This window comes from Trachypithecus francoisi, unplaced genomic scaffold (assembly GCF_009764315.1).
Source record: "Trachypithecus francoisi isolate TF-2019V2 unplaced genomic scaffold, Tfra_2.0 Lachesis_group5, whole genome shotgun sequence".
NCBI classification, from domain to species: domain Eukaryota; kingdom Metazoa; phylum Chordata; class Mammalia; order Primates; family Cercopithecidae; genus Trachypithecus; species Trachypithecus francoisi.
Genome location: NW_022681470.1, coordinates 110544853 through 110565497, shown reverse-complemented (window position 1 = coordinate 110565497; position 20645 = coordinate 110544853). Strand labels below are relative to the sequence as shown.

Sequence of the window (20645 nt, the reverse complement as noted above, 5' to 3'; positions counted from 1 at the left end):
ACTTATTAAACGTTTAGCTGTACAGAAAAGAAAAAAAAAAAAAAAAAAAAAAGCTGAATATTTCAAACATTGGGCAACGTACTTTATATAGGTTATGTCCTATTTAGTGAGTATTGTCCCAGGTTTCAGAGTGAGGAAATTGAGACCTTGTGAGGATAAGCAACTTGCCGAGGATTACAGAGCTGGTAGTTAATGGACCTCATTCTCAAAAATTAGGCCTTTCTGGCTCTCTTTAAACCACAATGCTGCCTTGCACAAATCAATGTCACAATGACTTGAAGAGGGACTTCCAGAGTGGAGCTGTTGCTTAGCAGCCAGTCTTAGTTACACTCTTCATTTTCCTGGTTTAAGTCCCCATGTGAGAGTGGCAGCTCATGGAAATAATACATGAGAGGTCCAGGCTTACTGGAAGTTCCTCTGAGGACCTGTTCTTGCCCAGAACTACTGAGAAATCCAGAAGGTCCATGCTATCTTCTCTACCTGGGAACTTGAGAGGAACCAAAACCATATCATGGATCAGACAGCCATACATCTGGAACTTTGGTAATGGTTATCATGTTCTTGGACTCTAGTAGATGTATGAAAACTCATCTTTTCAGCATTGGAGTCTAACTGGAAAGAAGGAGAATATTCACAAGGTCTCTGATTACACAAGGTCTCTGATTCTGGATGGAGGCAGAAAGAGTGTTCCACTCACCAAATTATGTGCTTCAGCAAGGGCCAGCTCCCGTCTTAATAAACCTGCACTGGTTTTTTCATTTGCACAAAGATACCCTTGGAGCTAGCTGCAGCCCTGGGCATGGAGGTGGTAAAGAGGAAATGCCTTAATATTTGCTAAATACCAAATATAGGTTAGTCCCTCACTGTATAAGATTTGTCCTTGTGTTAGCTCTGAAATTCTTATGGCATCCTTAGGAGGACAGATATGATTCATGCCGTTTTAGAGATAAACCAAGGCTTAGGAAGTTTAAGTAACTTCCACAAGGTCACATAGCTAGTCAATGACAGACTAATACTTATTGAAAGCCAGTGATGAGAAATTTCAAAGCCTTTGTTCATTCCTCTACCACCAGATGGTAGATGGAGGTTTTAAGAAAGTTTGGAAGATAATATATAGAAAGCATATTTTCCTCCTCTCTTTCTCTCTTCTCCAGAATAGAGATCTCTATTCTCTTGGACAGGGATTCTCAATCCTGCTTTGAGTGGTACATTATTTTATAACACTCTATTTATTATCCTATAATTAGCATTAATTCATGGATAACATAACCTACTACATATAATTTCACAAACAACTTGGTATAATGCCCTAACTATAAAGTAAAGGAGAAAAAATAATTTATAACAAAATAATATGGATATCAGTATATAAATGTTTAGATGTAACTACTTTAGAGACAGTGAAGTAGTCAGATTCTTGCACCATAGGTTGTATAATGAATTAGTCTAAAATTAAGAGAAGATCAAAAGTCCTTTCATACAAGCAGTTTAGGAAAATAAAAGAATAGAGTTATAAGTGGACACCAGAACAAAAACCAGTATTAGGAGAATTAATAACACTCCACATTTACCAATTTCTCATAGCAGACAAAGGTAAATAGCTTTGGTTGAAATAGGAATAATACCTAGACAAATTACAAGCCATTGAAATGGAAAAAAGAAGAGAGTATAAATACACTATATTTTTTACTGATGCATTATATTTTACCTATTTATGGGGTACATGTGATATTGTTACACGTGTACAATGTGTAATGACCAAGTCAGGGTACTTGAGATGCCCAACACTTTGAGTATTTATCACTTCTATGTATTAGGAACAATTCAAGTCCTCTCTTCCAGTTACTTTGAAATACACAATTTGCTATCAATAACCATAGTCACTCTGCTGTTGAATGACAGAACTTATACCTTTTATCTAAGTGTGTGTTTGTACCTGTTAACTTATCTCTCTTCATCCCCCACCGCCCATTCACTCTTTCCAGCCTCTAGTATCTATCATTCTATTCTCTATTCTCTACCTTTATGAGATCACCTTTTTTAGTTCCTACATATAAGTGACATTGTCTTTCTGTGTCTGGGTTATTTCACTTAACATAATGACCTCAGGTTCCATCCATGTTGCTACAAGTGACATGATTTCACTATTTTTTATAACCAAATAGTATTTCATTGGGTATATATACTACATTTTCACTACCCATTCATCTGTTTATTTAATATCTTTGTGAATACTGCTGCAATAAACACACAAATGCAGGTATCCCTCTGATATACTGCTAGATCATATGGTAGCTAGCAGTATTCATTGTCTGGAATTCTATTTTTATTGTGCTGTGGTTTAAGAGTGTGTTTGGTATGATTTTGGTTCTTTTACATTTGTTGAGGATTGTTTTATGTCCATTATGTGGTCGATTTTAGAGTATGTGCCAGGTGGCAATGAAAAGCATGTATATTCTGTTGTTTTTAGATAGGGAGTTCCGTAAAGGACTATCAGATCCGTTAGGTCCAATGTTGAGTTTAGGTCCTGAATATCTTTGTTAATTTTCTGCCTCAGTGATCTGTCTAATACTGTCAGGGGAGTGTTGAAATCTGTCAATATTATTGTGTGGGAGTCTATGTCTTTTTGCAGGTCGCTAAGAACTTACTTTGTGAATCTATGTGCTTCTGTGTTGGATGCCTATATATCTAGGAAAGTTAGGCCTTCTTGTTGAATTGAACCCTTTACCATTATGTAATGCCCTTCTTTGTCTTTTTTTTAAATCTTTGTTAGCTTGAAATCTGTTTTGCTGGAAATTAGGAGGCAACTCCTCCTTTTTTCTGTTTTCCATTTACTTGATGGATTTTCCTACATCCCTTTATTTTCAGCCTATGAGTGTCATTACTTGTAAGATAGGTCTCTTGAAGAAAGCACACCATTAGGCTTTGCTTTTTTATCCAACTTGCCACTCTGTGCCTTTTAAGTGGGGCATTAAGCCCATTTACATTCAAGGTTAGTATTAATATGTGTGGATTTGATCCTATCATTATGCTGTTAGCTGGTTATTAGGTTGGCTTGTTTGTTTAGTTGCTTTACAATTACACTGGTCTGTGTGCTTAAGTGTGTTTTTGTGTTAGCTAGTAGTAGTCTTTCTTTTCTATATTTAGTGCTCCTCTCAGGATCTCTTGTAAGGCAGGCCTGGTAGTGAATTCCTTAACATTTACTGATCTAAAAAGGATCTTATTTCTCCTTCACTTAGGAAGCTTAGGTTGGCTGGATATGAAATTCTGGGTTAAAGATTATTTTTCTTTGAAAGTGTTGAATATGGGCCTCCAATCTCTTCTGGCTTGCAGGGTTTCTGTGGAGAGGTCCTCTGTTAGCCTCACAGGGTTCCCTTTGTAGGTGACCATGCCTTTCTCTCTAGCTGCTTTTAACATTCTTTTTCATTTGGACCTTGGAAAATCTGATGATTGCGTGTCTTGGGGATGATCTTCTTGTGTAAAATCTTGCAGGAGTTCTCTGTATTTCCTGAATTTGACTGTTGGCCTCTCTAGCAAGGTTGGGGAACCTTTCATGAATGATATCTTGAAATATGTTTTCCAAGTTGTTTACTTTTTTCCCCTCCCTTTCTGGGATGCCAATGATTCATAAATTTGGCCTCTTTACATAATCCCATATATATATGTAACTGTACATATAACTGTAGTGTAGATTGAGTACAATCACTAGACTTCTTTCCTGGATTTTCACCAGGCTGAGACTTTGTGCAGGGCCTTTATTTGAAGCTGACTTCTTGTTTCTGGTTTCAGAGGGAGGTTTGTTAGTGAAGTATTTTTGGTGTTGAAGCTTTGGGGTGTGATCCAGCAGGTGGCACTTAGGCTTCTTGGTCAGTCGGTAGACTCTTGCTCAGTTGTGCGGCTCCCTATGTTTCCGCACAGTTACAGCATTTTCTTTCTTAATGTTCTGAAATTGCAGAGTTCCTCTCCCACTTCAGTGCTGGCTGTAGATTGTGACTTGGCATGCCTGAGCGGCCCACTGCAGCTCTGAGGTGATCTCAGTGCTTGTTTCTTCCCCACCATGGAGGTAGCAGAAGAAGAGATCTTAGTAGTAGTTGTGGCCAAGGGTTACTTGCTTGTCTCCTGGGGGCTCCACCCCAAAGAGATGTAGGTCGGCAATGACTCAGTGCAATCAGCCCAGGATGGGGGGTCTGTGCTGTGGGCCCAAGCCAGGGGTTCCTTGTCTGGTGATGAGCAGTGGTGGGGACCCATGGGAGATGAACTGGCCTGTTCTCCTCCCCATCGTTTCTGAAAAATATCTTTACTGGGAATAATATTCTTGACTGGCAGTTTTTTCTATTCACTTTGAAAACTCAAAGCACTTTGAAAATATCAACCCATTCTCTCTGCCCTTTAAGGTCTCTGCTGAGAAATCTGCTACTAATCTAATAGTTGAATAGACATTCCTTTGTATGTGACTTGATACTTTTCTCTTGCTGCTTTCAAAATTCTTTCTTTTACTTTTGACAATTTGAATATAATGTGCCTCAGGACCTGTTTGGGTGGAATCAATTTAGCATTCTTTGAGCCTCCTGAACCTGGATGTCTGTATTTCTCCCAAGACTCGGGAAATTTTTTGATATTATTTCATTTAAATATGTTTCCCTCATATTTTCTCCTCACTTCTTCTGCAATGCCCATAGTATGGACTTAATGATGTATGTAAATCCTGTAATCTTTCTTCATTCTTTCTAATTCTTTTTCTTCTTTTTTTAATCTGCCTATGTTATTTCAAAGGACATGTCTTTTAAGTTCAGAAATTGTTTCTTCTGCTTAGTCTAGTCTGTTGTTGAATCTCTCAATTGTATATTTATTTCATTCATTGAATTATTCAGCTCTAGGATTTGTTTGGTTTTTTTTTTTCATGATATCTATCACTTTGTTAAATTTCTTATTCAAATCATAAATTGTTTTCCTTATTCATTGAATTGTCCATCTGCATTCTTTGTATCTCACTAGGATTCCTTAATACTATTATTTTAAATTCTTTTTTTGGGAGGCCATTCCATATATTTCCTTGTGATTGGGGTCTGTTACTAGATAATTTCTTTTTGGTGTTGGAGATGACAAGTTTTCTTGCTTTGTCATGTTGATGTGTCCCTACATTGATTTCTACATATGTGATAGGAAAGTCTTATCTTCAAACGTTATGCAGTAGGTTTCATAGAGATAGACTTATTTATATGAACGGGTCTTGTGATGTCAATTCAGGGAGGGTGCACTGGCCTTGTTCTAGGTGGAGTAGTAGTATATTTTCCACATAGTGACCAGCTATAAACCACAATGGTGGCATTTGAGAGCTTCTCAGTGGCTTAGGCAAAGTGAATTGGTGGCAATGATGATTTGGTTTTGTCAGAGTGGGCTCACTGAGCTGTTTTTCAGGTCATGGCCATGTGTGTGCATAGGGTGGGTTGGCCAACTTGGAGTCTGGCTCACTAGCATTGGAGCCACATGGCTGTTATTCTGACTAGTAGAATGGGCATGTGGTTACTTGGAGGTGTGCCTGCCAGGGCAATCTGTGGGGCTGTTGTGCAGTTGTTAGCTGCTTGGTTGGACGGAGGATGTGTCTTCTGGGGACAACCTACAGCAGTTTCTCAGGTCCGGGAACCAGCTATATAACTGCTTAGTTGCCCGAAGGTCATGTTTGTCATAGGTAGCCCATCAGGCTGTTTCTCAGGCCTGGATTGTGGTCATATGGCTTCTTGGCTGGCCTAGTTATGAGTCTGCAGTGGGTGGCCTATAAAGCTATTTCTCCGGCTTGGGACACAGACCCACAGCTGCTTGGCTGAACTGGGGGCATTTCTGCAGACAGTAGACCACAGGGATGTTTCAGAGGCCCAAGACACAGGCACAGGACTGCTCAACTGGCCTAGGAGTGTCTTTGCTTGAGGTGATCTGTGGGGCTGCTTCTCAGGTCTGGCATGTAGGTTCAGGGTTTGCTTGGGTGGTCTGGAGGTATGCACAGGGCTTTTCTGAGACACAGACACAGGGCTGCTCAGCTGGACTGGAGGGGTGGCCTGTGGGACTGCTTCTCGGGCCTGAAACAATGGTGCACAGCTGCTTGGCTGATCTAGGGATGTTTCTGCAGGAGGTGACCCACAGGACAGTTTCGAGGCCCAGAACATGAGTAAACAGCTGCTCAGCTAGCCTGGGGCTTGCCCTCCAGGGGCGGCATGTGAATTTGTTTCTCAGTCCTGGGGCATAGATACATGTTTGCTCCACCAGCCCAGAGGCATTTCTACCAGGTATCACCTTTGGAGCTGTTTCTCAGGCTCTAACTGTGGGCACAGGGGCACTGAACAAGTCAAGGGCTTGTCTGCAGTGAGTAGGCCATCTCAGGGCTATGTTTCAGGCCCTGGATGCAGGCCCATAGCCACTCCACTGGCCTGGGAGCATGTCAGCTGCTCAGAGGGTTGAGTCTCTCCTGTTTGGGGAAGGGTGCCCAGCAGTTTGGCTTGCGTGAAGGCAGATTCACCCTAGATGGAACTTTCAGGCTCTTCCCCGGGCTGGAGGTGAAAGCAGTGGGAATTGGTTTCCCTGCTGCGCAGGACCAGCATCACAGCCTATCCTAGCTCAGGCTCCACACTGCTGGGCTTGCAACATTCAACAACCAGTGGAGGCGTGTGGAATAAAGACGGAACTGCAGTGCCGGAGAGGTGCAGTGGCTATTGGCCCCCAGAGGAGGAAGCACTCCAAAAGTAACTCTGGTCTCAAGATGGTTCCATGCTGCAGCAGCTTGGCTCATAGAGGGGTGAGGTGTATACCCTTGTGCTCCTAATCTGGGGCAAATCAGCTGTGTGTATTCCCAGCACATCTCCAAACTGGGCTCAGGGCTCATGAGGACTATGGTATTCTGTTGTAAGGACTGTAGGTGTTTGTGGTGACTGGTGGGAATCTGCTTACCTTTTCCCCACAATGGGAAGTGCCTCCTGACTCCCAGCAGATTTGATTCAGGTGAGGAAGGAGAGGCTGCAGAGGCAGGGTGCCTCCATGCTGCCCTCCTGGACATCCCATGACCACAGACACATCTTTACTCCCCCACTGTACTATAGCACTCTCTGTCTGATACTCTGGTCAAATCTTAGCTGTTTATTCATTGTCTTGGTACCTTCTTCTTCTGGGGAGTGTGAGAAATAAATGTCAGGCATCTGCAATCAGCCCTCTTGCTGCTGTTCAGAACCTCACAACCAGAAGTAGACAATTCTGAGTTGAAAGGCCTGGTCTGTCATTCTCATTATATATACAGTCCATCATTGACCAAAATGTCTTTATGTGGTGCATGACTGTATTGGTATAGATTTGATGATTTTTACTTTCATTAATAGTTTAGGTAATATTAATATTTATAAGTGATCACAGTGTTTTTGAAAACAATGTTTACATTATTAGTGACATAAAGCATATTTCACAAAGTGCCTTGAAAATACGGTAATCCATTCTTGCATCGGTAAACTGGTTTGCTTCAGACTAATTCTCCAACTGAGAACAGGTAGAAAAGGCTGGACTAAATAACTAAAATATATATGTTTGACTATATCAAAGATATACCAAGAAAGAAAGAACATGTAAAACCAAAATCTCAGAGAGAAGAGAAGTCCAAAGCGGCGACAGTTTAGGAAGGGCAGGGCTCCAATCATTTACTAGAGCTGAGGCAAATCTGGGCTTAGGGCACCACCTAGAGCTCAAAAGGAGGCAGTGACCACCAGTAAAGAATCTCGAAGTAAGTATCTCCAATAAAAACCAAAACAAGGAAGACAGAGAAGGCTGGAATAAATAATACTTCAATGCCAAGACATGGATGTACATTCACCAGAAACAGAAGCAGACAGGGAACCATCACCTCCCCAAATGGACAAGGCAAGGAAACAGTAACTGACCCTACTGAGACAGGATATGTGAGTTCTCTGACCAGAAATTCAAAATAGCAGTTTTAAGGGAACTCAGTGATCTCTAAGATAATGCAGAAAAGCAATTCAGAAACTTATCAGAGAAATTTTAAAAAGAGATTTAAATAATTTTTTAAAAATTTTAAAAATGGAACTGAGAAAAACATTTTCTGAACTGAAAGATTCATTAGAGGCTCTCAACAGCACAATGGATCAATCAAAGGAAAGAATCAGTGAGCTCAAAGATGGACTATGTGAAAACAGACACCACGCAAGGTGGCTCATACCTGTAATCCCAGCACTTTAGAAAGCTGAGGTTGGCAGATCACTTGAGCTCAGGAGTTTGAGACCAGCCTAGCCAACATGGCAAAACGCTGTCTCTACTAAAAATACAAAAATTAGCTGGGTGTGCTGGTGCACACCTGTAATCCCAAATACTTGGGAGGCTGAGGCAGGAGAATCACTTGAACCTGGGAGGAGGAGGTTGCAGTGAGCTGAAATTGGGTCATTGCACTCCAGCCTGGGTGACAGAGTGAGTCTCTTTAAAAAAAAAAAAAAAAAGAGAGAGAGAGAGAGAGAAGAAAAAGAAAAAAAGAATACAAAACATAGAAAATTTCTTACAAGATATACAAAATTATCTCAAAAGACCCAATCTAAGAATTATTGGTGTTCAAGAGGGAGTTGAGCAGGAGCAAGAGGTAGAATCTCATTCAAAGAAATAATAACAGAAAATTTTCCAAAACTTGAGAATGATATAAACATCTATGTACAGAAAGGTCTGAGAACATTAAACAGATATGACTCAAATAAGACTACCTCAAGGAATAAACTCTCAAATGTCAAGAAGAAAGAGAAGAACCTAAAAGCAGCAAGAGAAAAGAAGCAAATAACATATAAGGATCCCCAATTCATCCAGCAGCAGATTCCTCAATGGAAACTATAGGAGTTTCCATCCTCAATGGAAACCAGGAGTAAGTGTAATGACATTTTCAAAGTGCTGAAGAAAAAAACTACCATTTAAGAATACCGTATCCAGGTGGCCATGTCTAAGTTCTGTACATGAGTGGAAATGATGTGTCCAACTTTCAGGCCTTGTCTTCTTGGTCCCTTTCTCTTTCTACAAACTGAGACCTAGCAAGAGCATCAGCCTTGGAGCCAAAAGTGGAACCCTTTGTTGAGATGCCCCTTGTTGAGATAAATTCTTAGTGTGAGAAGACCAGCTAGGGGTTTGTGCCCAGGAGACCTGTGGGATGAACTTCCTACAGCTTTGTGCTGCTGAACAACCACTTTGATTTGGCATCTCCTTTAGCTGAGTTACAGAGCAGAGTTTTCCGGGCTGGTTAGGCAATCCTGCCTCCTCCCTTTGCCTCTGCCTGTTTTCAGGTATATTTCTCCCCTCAGGCACTGTGATGCTTCCTGCAGGTTAAGGCAGGGGCAGATCTTCTCCAAGGAAACCCAAGACAGTGGGAAAACTGGTTGTCCATCTCAATATCACTTTTTCCAGTGTAGAAACTGAGCTGGAGGAAAATTTTTCACATGCTTGTTCTGGGCAGAATGGCAGGAGGGGTGCCACAGATGTGGAAGTCCAATTCTCTTACCATCTGCTTGGAATTTTTTCACTTCTCATGGCCCCATCAACTGTTTTCATATTTGAATTCTGGGATATTGTTGGTGATAATACCAGTTCTGTATATTCGGTTTTAGTTTTCTAGGGAAGGCAAAGAGTGAAGCCAGTTTGCTTCTACGCTGCTATTTTGGAACTGGAAGTCCATTCATTCTTTTCTTTTTTTTTTCAGCTTTTCTAATCTGCTGTTAAACCCATACATTGAATTCTTATTTTCAGTGATAATACTTTTTCTTTCTACAATTTTATTTGATTCTTGTTTATTGTTTCTAAATTCTTCATCTTGTCATTCAATTTCTGAAATATGGTAATCAAGTTATCCTCTTTGTTGAAGTGATTATTATTTAATTTAATAATTTTAAAACGAGACAAATCTGTTTAAAACATTATACCAAAAATTGAATCTACTTATCCTCATTAAATTAAACCACTGCAACAGAGCAAGTAATTCCCTAGAATAATAATAATTCTTATATGTCCTCAGAGACAGTCAAATGAGAAAAGTCATTAACAGTTTCATAAAGTTATAACAGTCTCCATAAACATCTGGCATCCTCTTGATACTATAAAATGTGCATGATGGAAACTACTGAATTATTTACTTAAGGTCTTCATCAAAACTGGCCACACTATAAAACTTGGTCTAAGTATTCCCTGGTACTAGCAGACACCTGCATGAGTTCCTTTGTGCATGGTCATCATTCAAAACCTCGATCCTTGGCATTTCTTAGAGCTACCTGAAATTATGCATTAGCCTCTTATCATTACACAGATGGTTATACAGGAGATACACATAACATATAGATCGTCTGTCTTTGACTATACAATGTTCGGTCTGGCTTTAATGAAAAACTGATAAATTTTGTATTAGTCAGGATGTAGATGGGCCCAGTTATGTTATGTTGATCACATTGGTAATATGAATAGAGATTGATGGGAAATTTCTCTTTCCTTGTGTATACTGGGATCTTTATTGACTTTGTTTTTAGAGTCTGATCTTTTTCTTTTAGCCTCTTTCCTAAGAAGTCAAGCATTTGCTTTGTGTTATTTCCTTGCTTTCTCTGGCTTCCCTGTGTTCACCTTGCAGTCCTGTTGCTTTCTCCAAAATCTCAAACCAAGTATGGTTATTTTAAAGTCCATGTTTGATGACTCTGATATCTGGATTTTTCTGTAGGTCTGTTTCTACTCTCTTTTATTATAAGCTCTTGTTTTTATCAAATGCCAAACATTTTGCATGAAAAAATTGTAAAAATTAGTTGAGTCTCTGGAAGATATCTTCAGAAAATACTTACTTTTGTTTATTACATGCAATAAGGATAGAAGTGGATCACTTTAATGCAACTGGGAACTGAATTGATGCAAAGCTGAACTTCAGGGTTTTTTGACATCTGGTCTGTTTCTTGTTTACCCTTATTCTAGGGTTTATCTCTTTGAAGTTCTGACTAAAATTTCAAACTGTGGGCCGGGCGCGGTGGCTCAAGACTGTAATCCCAGCACTTTGGGAGGCCGAGACGGGCGGATCACAAGGTCAGGAGATCGAGACCATCCTGGCGAACACGGTGAAACCCCGTCTCTACTAAAAAAAATACAAAAAACTAGCCGGGCGAGGTGGCGGGCGCCTGTAGTCCCAGCTACTCGGGAGGCTGAGGCAGGAGAATGGCGTAAACCCGGGAGGCGGAGCTTGCAGTGAGCTGAGATCCAGCCACTGCACTCCAGCCTGGGCGACAGAGCGAGACTCCGTCTCAAAAAAAAAAAAAAAAAAAAAAAAAAATTTCAAACTGTGTTTTACAGTCTCCCCTTCTCCATGGCCAACCTAAATCTTGTTTCTGAGTTCTCAGAGACTGTCTAACCAAAGTTCTGCTCAAATCCTCTGCTTCTCAGCCAGCTTTTTATTTAGCAAGTGTTCCAATGGAACAGCAGCACCAAGGTTGAACTCATCACTTTGGGCTTCTCTTCTCTCTGAGATTTTGGCTCTGAACGTTCTTTCTTTCTTGGTATATCTTTGACGTCTTCAAACACATATATTTTACTTATTCAGTTCACCTGTTCTCAGCTAGAGAATTAGTCTGAAGCAAACCAGTCTACCAAAGGAGGGAATGGTTTACCACATTTTCAAGGTACTTTGCGAAATATGTTACATGTCACAAATAATGTAAACATTATTTTCAAAAAGCACATTAATACCTACAAATGTTAATATTACCTAATTAATGAAAGTAAAAATCATCAAATCCATACCAATATAGTCATACACCGCATGAAGACATTTTGATCAATGATGAACTGTATATACAATGGTGGCTCCCTAAAATTACAATGGAGCAGCCCTATTCAGGTGTACCATTTTTAATTTTAAGCCATAGTTTTACTGTTCCTTTTCTATGTTTAGATAAGTTTAGATACACAAATACTTAACATCATGTTACAATTGCCTACAGTATTCAATACAGTAATGTGCCGTACACATTTGTAGCCTAGGAGTAACAGGCCATAGTATAAGCCTAGGTGTGTAGTAGGCTATACCATTTAGGTTTGTGTTAAGTATAGTCTATGACATTCGGACAACAAAGTCACCTCATGACACATTTCTCAGAAAACATCCTCATCACTAAGTAATGTGTGATTGCATTTCTTTACATTTTATTTACCCTCAGTATTATTGCAATTGTATATTAAGTAGACAAAATGCTTGGAGTAAATTATACAATAATTTTCAGACCCTATCTTTATTCCATTTAAGCTTGGCTCCTCATAACAACCTTCAATATTACTGGGCTTTCTGCATTATTTCCTATAAATTTCACTGTGCTCATATATATAACTACTACTAGTTATTTTTGTAGAGTCCAACAGCACATATTTGAATGTGATGCAGGACATGGGACAATTCACTGTATGCCTGGGCAATGCAGTGTAGGATGTCTAGCCTCCCTAGGCTGTTGACCAGGAACAATTTTTGACCCCAACAATTTTTAACAAGCAAAAATTATTGCACAAATTTCCAAAACACCCTCTGGGAGTCAGTGTCACCTTTTTTGGAAACTCTACCTTAGATCTATAAAAATCATCCCTGAAGGCCATGCTACCTCGGAGTATGTGCGGATTCCAGGGTCATTACCTGTAAAGGGTCAAAGTATGGACCAGTCACACTGGGTGTTCTGTTACCTCTAACACCTGGACAACTCCTAAAGCCATCCTAAAAAGCTAGTGAAAACAAGCTAGTATTAATATCCATGACAAAGGCAAAAAAGACAAAACACACTCTGATCTTTTTTTCTTGGGTTATTATTATCTTCAGTGACAATAACCTATTGTATGTCACCCACCAAGTACCACGTTCTGAACTGTTTTAATCCTGTCATCTTTATCCTCTCAATAATCCTATATAGAGGAATTTTTTTCCCAATTTAGTGATGAGAAAACTGGGGCTTAGAAAATCTGACTGCCCGGCCGGGCGCGGTGGCTCAAGCCTCTAATCCCAGCACTTTGGGAGGCGGAGACGGGCGGATCACGAGGTCAGGAGATCGAGACCATCCTGGCTAACACGGTGAAACCCTGTCTCTACTAAAAAATACAAAATACTAGCCGGGCGAGGTGGCGGGCGCCTGTAGTCCCAGCTACTTGGGAGGCTGAGGCGGGAGAATGGCGTAAATCCGGGAGGCGGAGCTTGCAGTGAGCTGAGATCCGGCCACTGCACTCCAGCCTGGGGGACAGAGCGAGACTCTGTCTCAAAAAAAAAAAAAAAAAGAAATCTGACTGCCCCACCTTCTAAAAAAAACTATTAGTCTTCTCTGATTCCGTGGCATTCTACCCGGTCCACGCAAGGCCTCCAGTTCTTTCAAAACCTCGCGCACCCTCCCCCCGACCCCCGGCCCCCAGTCCCCCGGGATACAATGGATAACCTGATTGAAGGCGCTTGAGGAAAAGGAAAAATGGTCTAAGGGCCTAATATGGAACTAGCTGTCAGCACAACTCCGCCCCCTACTCTTCTGCTGCAGCGTTGCCCAGGGAGTCCACCCCCGTACGCAGCAGCCGCTGCGTCTTTTTATTTTCACTTTACTTACTGGTGGCCTGGACTTTGGGACGTTCTGAAACCAACTGTCCTTCCCTCTACAACAGCGCATTCCTCTTGACTCAGCTTCCAAAGCTATTTGCCACCCCGTCAACCCTGCAGCCCCTACAGCCGCGAATCCAGGAAACCCTCTACCCGCAGCCCAGCTACTGAGTTTACAATCCCCTGGGCTTTGGGCTCCAAGGTGCGGGTACCTGCCCAGTAGTGGCTCAGTGGACGCCCCAACTTGCCGCGCAGACGCGCTCGGGCAGTCTCCCCCTTCCGGCGCTCAGCAGCTGGGAATCACGGGACTAGCCTTCGTTTCCTTGGCAACGCAGTACACAAGTGCTAGCCCTAGCAGCTCGCGATGTGCTTCAGCAAAGAAGGTTAGGTGGTAGAGGTTAGGTGGCGGGTAGAGGTTAGGTGGGGGGAAGGGTGGGGAAGCTGGGAAAGACTAAGTGGGAGGAAGTGCAGTTCGCCCCGCTCCGTGGATTTTGGCGTGGTTTTGTAAGTGCACGGTTGGGCCCTGTCCTCTGCTCTGTCTCCCCGACCTTCTCCTCCGCGAACGCGCTCACGTGGACCCAGGTGCCGTCCCTCACGTGGAGCCTCTCCTCTTTATTTCTTTTAGACGCCGAGGATAACTACCCTTTTGGAACATGTCAACAGAGGAAACTTTTTCCTCACTTCCATCCCCCAAATTTGATTGGGAACAAGTTTGTCCCTCTTAGGGGATCACCCCACAGAGGGCCTGGGTGTTACTTATCAGATGTGAGTATTCACCTCCCCTTAGATGGGCCTCAGTTCCCTGGCTATTGACGGATAACCAAGTTTCCAAGTTTCGTAAAAGAAAAAATTCTATGGGACTTGAGATCTTCAGAGTCCCAGCATAAGAAAGCGCTCTGTTCTTCTGCAAGCAGCTGTTTACGCCAATGCCAGAGATTAAAGGATTATTCCTCCCCGCCTTGCACCTCCATTAAACGCAAGCCCTAGCTTCATATAATCCCTACTCCGTCCTCACTTCCAAAGGGCTGTGAGCCAATGCCAGTTACCCTCCCATTCCTCTAAACCTCAGGCTGACAGTTGCGTTAGAGTCAGTTCAGCTCTGTGGGGCTCCAAAGACTGATTGCTTCGAATATATGGCAATGTCCTATAGTCGACGTATCCAGCCACACCCCTCTACAAAGTTACCTGTATTACTTGTGGAATTCTATGGTCTTGACCTCAAAGTAGTCAAGACAAGAAAGATCCCTTGCAGAGAAGGTTCAGATGGGAACTTGCTAAGTTCACTCCATTTCGATGGCCCTGATGTTCTCTATGTGTTGTTTTTTCTTTCCTTCTTTCTTTTTTTTTTTGTTGTTTGTTTGTTTTAATATACCACCCAAAGGGATACGGCTTGGCATACGACTTATCTAAGATCCCAACCAGTATAAAAGGATATACTCTGGGAGCCAGAACAGCTGTGAGGTTTAAGCCAATACAGAAGGTAATGTGCTGGGATTTTAGTGTTATCCACATTGTTGCATGCATTTGCACAGGAGTGCAAAGGGCAGAGAGCAAGAGGGGGGGTGATCTGAAAGAATATGCCCTGAAATTAAAGAAAAGTAGGCATTTAAGCAAAAGCTATTAAGAAGCCTATCTGAGGCCGGGCGCGGTGGCTCAAGCCTGTAATCCCAGCACTTTGGGAGGCCGAGACGGGCGGATCACGAGGTCAGGAGATCAAGACCATCCTGGCTAACACCGTGAAACCCCGTCTCTACTAAAAAAAAAAAAAATACAAAAAATTAGCCGGGCGAGATGGCGGGCGCCTGTAGTCCCAGCTACTCGGGAGGCTGAGGCGAGAGAATGGCGTAAACCCGGGAGGCGGAGCTTGCAGTGAGCTGCAATCCGGCCACTGCACTCCAGCCTGGGCGACAGAGCGAGACTCCGTCTCAACAAAAAAAAAAAAAAAAAAAAAAGAAGCCTATCTGAAAAGCTTGGGCATTAACATTGCAAATATACGTGTGAGTGCAATGGGGAGAGTGGAAAACAATTTACTGAAGAAATGGTCCCAACACAGGGTTTTGGTGCTGAGATGCCTGAGGTTAAACATTCAAAGCTTGTGTTTATATACTTTATATTATCTTGTCAGTTAAAAATCAGATTCCAACTTTTCCACCCTTTTGTGTGATTGGGTTTCAAGTCTAAAGTTCCGTATAGGATCCTAATCTCTTATTGGACATTTTCCTGACACTTGAGCTTGAGGAGCAGAGGTACTAGCTCTAAAAATATCTGAGTGAGATATTAAGGGTAGTGGCTGTGATAAGTTGCCTTGGTTCTCTACCCATCCTAGATTTATTTCTACAACCTATACATTATGTATCACTAGGTAGCTGAACCACACCCATATCTCGGTTTTCTACCTACCAAAGACTTATTTCTGTAGCTTGAGGTGGCTGAACCATAGCTGATTTATGAACAGAAAGAGGAAGATTCTGTTTTTTCTACCTGGAAGGCCCTTTGTGTATATGTACATATCACTCTCTAACATAATGATCTTTTTCTTGGAAACAGGAAATGACACCTGCTGCAGGCATGTACCAGAAAGTGAGTCCTCAGCAGGAGAAACACAAACAAAATTTTGCTCCATTTAACGTCTTGGTGCCTCGATTTAAGAACTACCCAAAGGACACTTACTATCCCAGGTATGTCTCCTCTCTTTTGGTGCACTTCAACAAAAAAAGCAATAGGAGGAAAAGAAGTGCGTAATAAGAAAAGAAGCACATAAAGAAGGGATGACATCCAAACCATCCCAGTTAAATAAGGAACCATTCAGAGATTTAATCAATTGTCTCATAGATTTCTGGCATTGTAGAATGTAGAATCATAGTTACTCATTCAATGAATTTTTATTAATATGCTGGGCAGTTAAGTAGATTCGACAGATTTTGCAGTAAATTCATCACACAAGTCTCCTGATTTCTTGGGGCTTACATTCTAGAGTCCAGACAGAGCACAAGCAAATACACAAAAAAATATCAATAGTAATAGAGTGACCATATAATTTGTTAGTCAAACCATGACACTTCTGAGAGTAAAAGGGGACCTATTAATAATTCTACCAAGACAGTAACCATAAGGTAGGGACTGTCATGGACAAACCAAGAAGTAGGTTGTCCAGGCTACAAAGAAGGTGAAACAGGATGACAATATGATAGGGAGTGATGTGATGGCCTGGAGTCTCCTTTAGAAAGGGTTGAAGAAATGATGCTTAACCTGAGATCTGAATGACGATACTAAGCCAGGCCTGTGAAGATCTGGGGACAGAGCATTCCCAGCAGAAGGAACAGCAAGTGCAAAGGCTATGAATTGGGAAGGAATTTGACATGAACAAAAAGAAATGCTAGCATGGCTAGAGTGTAGTGAGCGAGTAGGAAATGAGACAGAAATGGAGGGCATACTGGAGTACAAAGGCCTTGCAGGCCAACAGGCTTACTCTCAATGCTTTAGGAAGCTATTCAGAATGTATCGACTTGTAGGGCAAAAAGTCAAGGTCTTTCTTTTGTTGATGAGAAATCCAAGGATCACAGAGTGAATGTAACTTTCTCAAGTTGCATTAAGGAAGTAGAAGCATTGAGTCTTGACCCCCACGTCCAGTCCGTTATTTCCTGACAGTAAAGAGTCTACATCAAAAGACAAAGTGTGATGAACATAGTCAATTTTTAAATGATCCCATTGTCAAGAAAATTTAACTGGCTCTGCTTTGCTTTGCCTACATTGCAGATAGATTATCACTGCACTTTTATCACCAACTTTAAATGCTGGGCAGTACTAATTCATCACTGCTTTAGATTTCTTTCATCACTCACCACTTCTAGGACCTTCTCATCTCTCAGCTATAGAGACTGAGGTACAGAACTATCTTTTAATCTGGAGTCGATCTGTGCTCTAACTGGATGTCAAGATTGTCAAGTTGGATGTTTAACACTAACATTTAACTCGAAATACATTAACAGGTAAAGGAATCCCATGCTTAATTAAAAAGCTAATCAATCTGTTGCCTTTTTCCAAGAGGTTAGGCCTAGTTCAGGGATGGCTCTGGTACTGATGGAGTTTGTGTATGGTCACTAACTCATTAGACATGATGCTTGTATTTTTATTTCTAGCCCTGGCGCATACAACCCAGAGAAGAAGCCACCTCCAAAAATTGCCTGGCCAATGAAATTTGGATCTCCAGACTGGGCTCAGGTTCCATGTCTACAGAAAAGGACCCTAAAAGCTGAGGTAATAAGATTGGACTTCTGTAGAAGACTGTTACTCAATCTAGTACTTTCATATGTATCAGGGACTCTTAATTAGGGGTCTGTGAATGAACTTCAGGAAGTCCTTGGTCCTAAAAAATTATATGCACAATTTCGTGAGTATATGAATGTGAGGAACTTTTTGGAGAATTACACTATTTCATTAGATTCTTAAAGGTATATATGACTAAACAAAATGACATTTTCTTATTTGATCCTTAAATAACTTTTGTGGTGGATATAGAGGAAATATCCCTACACAATAGAGGCCCAGATGGATTAAGTGATTTGTGCAGATTTCACAACTGGAGTCCAGATCTTGTGACTCCTAATTCATTGCTCTTTCCAACATACCCCTTGAGTACTACTAGATCACTGAGGAGCCATAGAGCATTCAGCTAATGGCATGGATTCTGGGGACAAAACTGCCTGAATTCAAATACTAGCTGCAGTATTTACTTGTTGTGCAATCTTGAGCAAATCTTTTGACTTTTCTAAGCCTCAGTTTTTTAATCTGTAAAATGGGTATTACGATAGAATCAATCCGATAAGGTTATAAAGAAAATGTGGAAAATCATTTAACACAGTACCTGATAATATAGTAATTGTCCAATCTGTTAGCTATCATAATTCCAGAGGTGCTTTTTTTCTTTCCTAGTGGAACTTTTACATCAATTCCACAATTATTTATGAAATGCCGAATGTATTAACATTATTGCGTTAGGGCCTATGGGTAACATTCAAGAATTAAACATATAATCCTTGACTTTAAGAAGCCCACCAACTGCTTGGGGATTTACTAAGTAGTAAATAATTCCTAGCATGGTATACACTGTAGTAAGATGATAAAGGGTAGACGTACATACAAATTTTGGGAGAATCACTAAGGCTAGATTACTATGGGGTTGGGATTCACCTCTATAATGTACAGTTCTTTTTTGCATAACTGGGAAGACCAGAGGCAGAGGATTCTCGTTAGAATATTGATCTAAACAACGTTCTTTCATTGCAGCTGTCCACAGACAAAGACTTTAGAAAGCATCGGAACCGTGTGGCCTACCTAAGCCTGTATTATAACTGAGCAGCTGTGACGACCTTCGCATGCTCCTATTATACACAGACTCTCCAGGACTGAGGACAGAGCTGCTCTTCTTCTTCTGCATTACTGTGCCCCCTTGTCTGGCAGCCTGGAGCCCAGGGAGGGATAAGGGGCTTATAGCTGCTGTATGAGAATATAAAGACTAGTGCACAGTGCTATCTCCATCTACTGGCTTGTGGCATACATGTGTGTGTCTGGGTCTGTGGGTCCTGTTGGGTGCTGAGTTGGGTGATTTCATTTTAATGAAATATTTGTGGGCCCCTGCTCTCTAGTTCTAATTGCCAGGTGCCAATTTTAGATATTCTACCACTAGCCCTGGTCATAGGAGACTGTTAGCCTATACATATCAAGGGTTTGGATGGGATTTGGGCTTACTAGATACAGAAAACACTTAAGGCAGATTAAAACATGTAGTAGAGCTCTTCTAATTGTGTTCCTCAGTATGGAGTGGGAAGGTCTTTATTTGATTGGCTTTCCCAGATTGACATAGAACTCAAAAAACTAAAAAATTGCCCCTTTCCTATGACATCATCCATTTAGTCTGTGAGTCAACATATATACTGAGGTCCTACTATGTGTTGAGCAGAGCAGTAAGCACTGGGGGTATGGCAGGAATCAAAATAAACTTATCTACTAAGTCCTTGGGCCTGGCCTGAAGTCAGAGGAGGACTCCCCAGAGCACCTACCGGATTGGGTCTGCCCTCCAATCTGAATGACCCCCTAGTACCTTACAAGTCATTCTGGGGTTACAAAGGTCATAACTTTATAGCCCCAGACTGACTTGTAAGCAGCTACATTTAAAGTACTTACCCAGACACTCGGGCCTGAGAGGTAGACCCCTTTCCTTCCAGCACTAGCTGAAATCATCAAGTATAGGTTTGTCCAGGATTGGCGCTAAATATGATCTAATCTTTTAAGAAGAGGGTCCTTTGGTACCCACTTAGGCTTCTTTGTAATTACCAGAAAGGTGGTAAGCCTGCATGTGTCTGGACACCAAAAATCGAGAAGCTGCCAGTGACTGCAGGACAGTCTACTATAACCCTCATGGCCACCCCCTGATGAGTGTTACCTGGGGAAAGGGCTAGCAAGAGGTGAAGCCTCCTGGCCATATGATGCTGGGGGGGGGCCTAATTCCTTAAAGGCCAAGGTCTTCTGAAACAATAATGGTGAAGGACAGAAAAGTCTTTATGAGAAATCACATAGAACATACTAAGATAATGATAAAGATACCTCAGCAAGAACATACCTAATATATACACTTCTTTTAATCTGATGATTTAATGATTTCTGTTATCTTGTCAAGAAGTATTTATGACTTGAGATAAGTCAGGATTAACTCTTATCACCTCTCCTGCACACCTCCCTCCTTTTTCTCCTTTGTACCCACACGTGCAGATTTTTTCAGAGGTGATAATTTAGCATTCAATGTTTTTTCTTTTTCTGCTTCAGGGTCTTAGGTCCCTTTGGAGGATATTGATGAGGGTGGCGGTGGGGACAGAACATCTTTCACACTGTTTAGTATATATGCTCAAAGCTTTTCCCAGGGAAGGGAACTCTCTAACGTAGTAATCTGATTTGACGAAAGATAAAATTTTAATATAACTTCAGTTAACCTTCAGGGTCCTTGAAAGCACTACATTGTATATAAAAGTAATAAAGTACAAATGAACAC

General features: G+C 41.4%; 1 protein-coding gene across 2 annotated transcripts; it reads left to right on the top strand.

Annotated features, from left to right (window-relative positions):
• The first annotated feature begins 322 nt into the window (after positions 1 to 322).
• Positions 323 to 20645, top strand: PIFO (primary cilia formation). Of its 2 annotated transcripts, none has more exons than XM_033200282.1 (6): positions 323 to 543; positions 14226 to 14365; positions 14982 to 15080; positions 16148 to 16278; positions 17740 to 17857; positions 18887 to 20645. In XM_033200282.1, exons 1-6 carry the CDS (start codon positions 375 to 377, stop codon positions 18953 to 18955), a joined length of 726 nt encoding a protein of 241 aa, XP_033056173.1. In that variant the 5' UTR covers positions 323 to 374; the 3' UTR covers positions 18956 to 20645. The 2 variants fall into 2 exon arrangements, with proteins under 2 accessions (XP_033056173.1, XP_033056174.1); XM_033200283.1 differs by lacking the exon at positions 323 to 543 and adding an exon at positions 13564 to 13983.

Coding starts and splice junctions, on each gene's coding strand:
- PIFO (XM_033200282.1), top strand. CDS start 375: ATGGAAATAATACATGAGAGGTCCAGGCTTACTGGAAGTTCCTCTGAG. Junction 544..14,225: donor GCCATACATCTGGAACTTTG/GTAATGGTTATC, acceptor TATTTCTTTTAG/ACGCCGAGGATAACTACCCT. Junction 15,081..16,147: donor GGTTTAAGCCAATACAGAAG/GTAATGTGCTGG, acceptor TCTTGGAAACAG/GAAATGACACCTGCTGCAGG.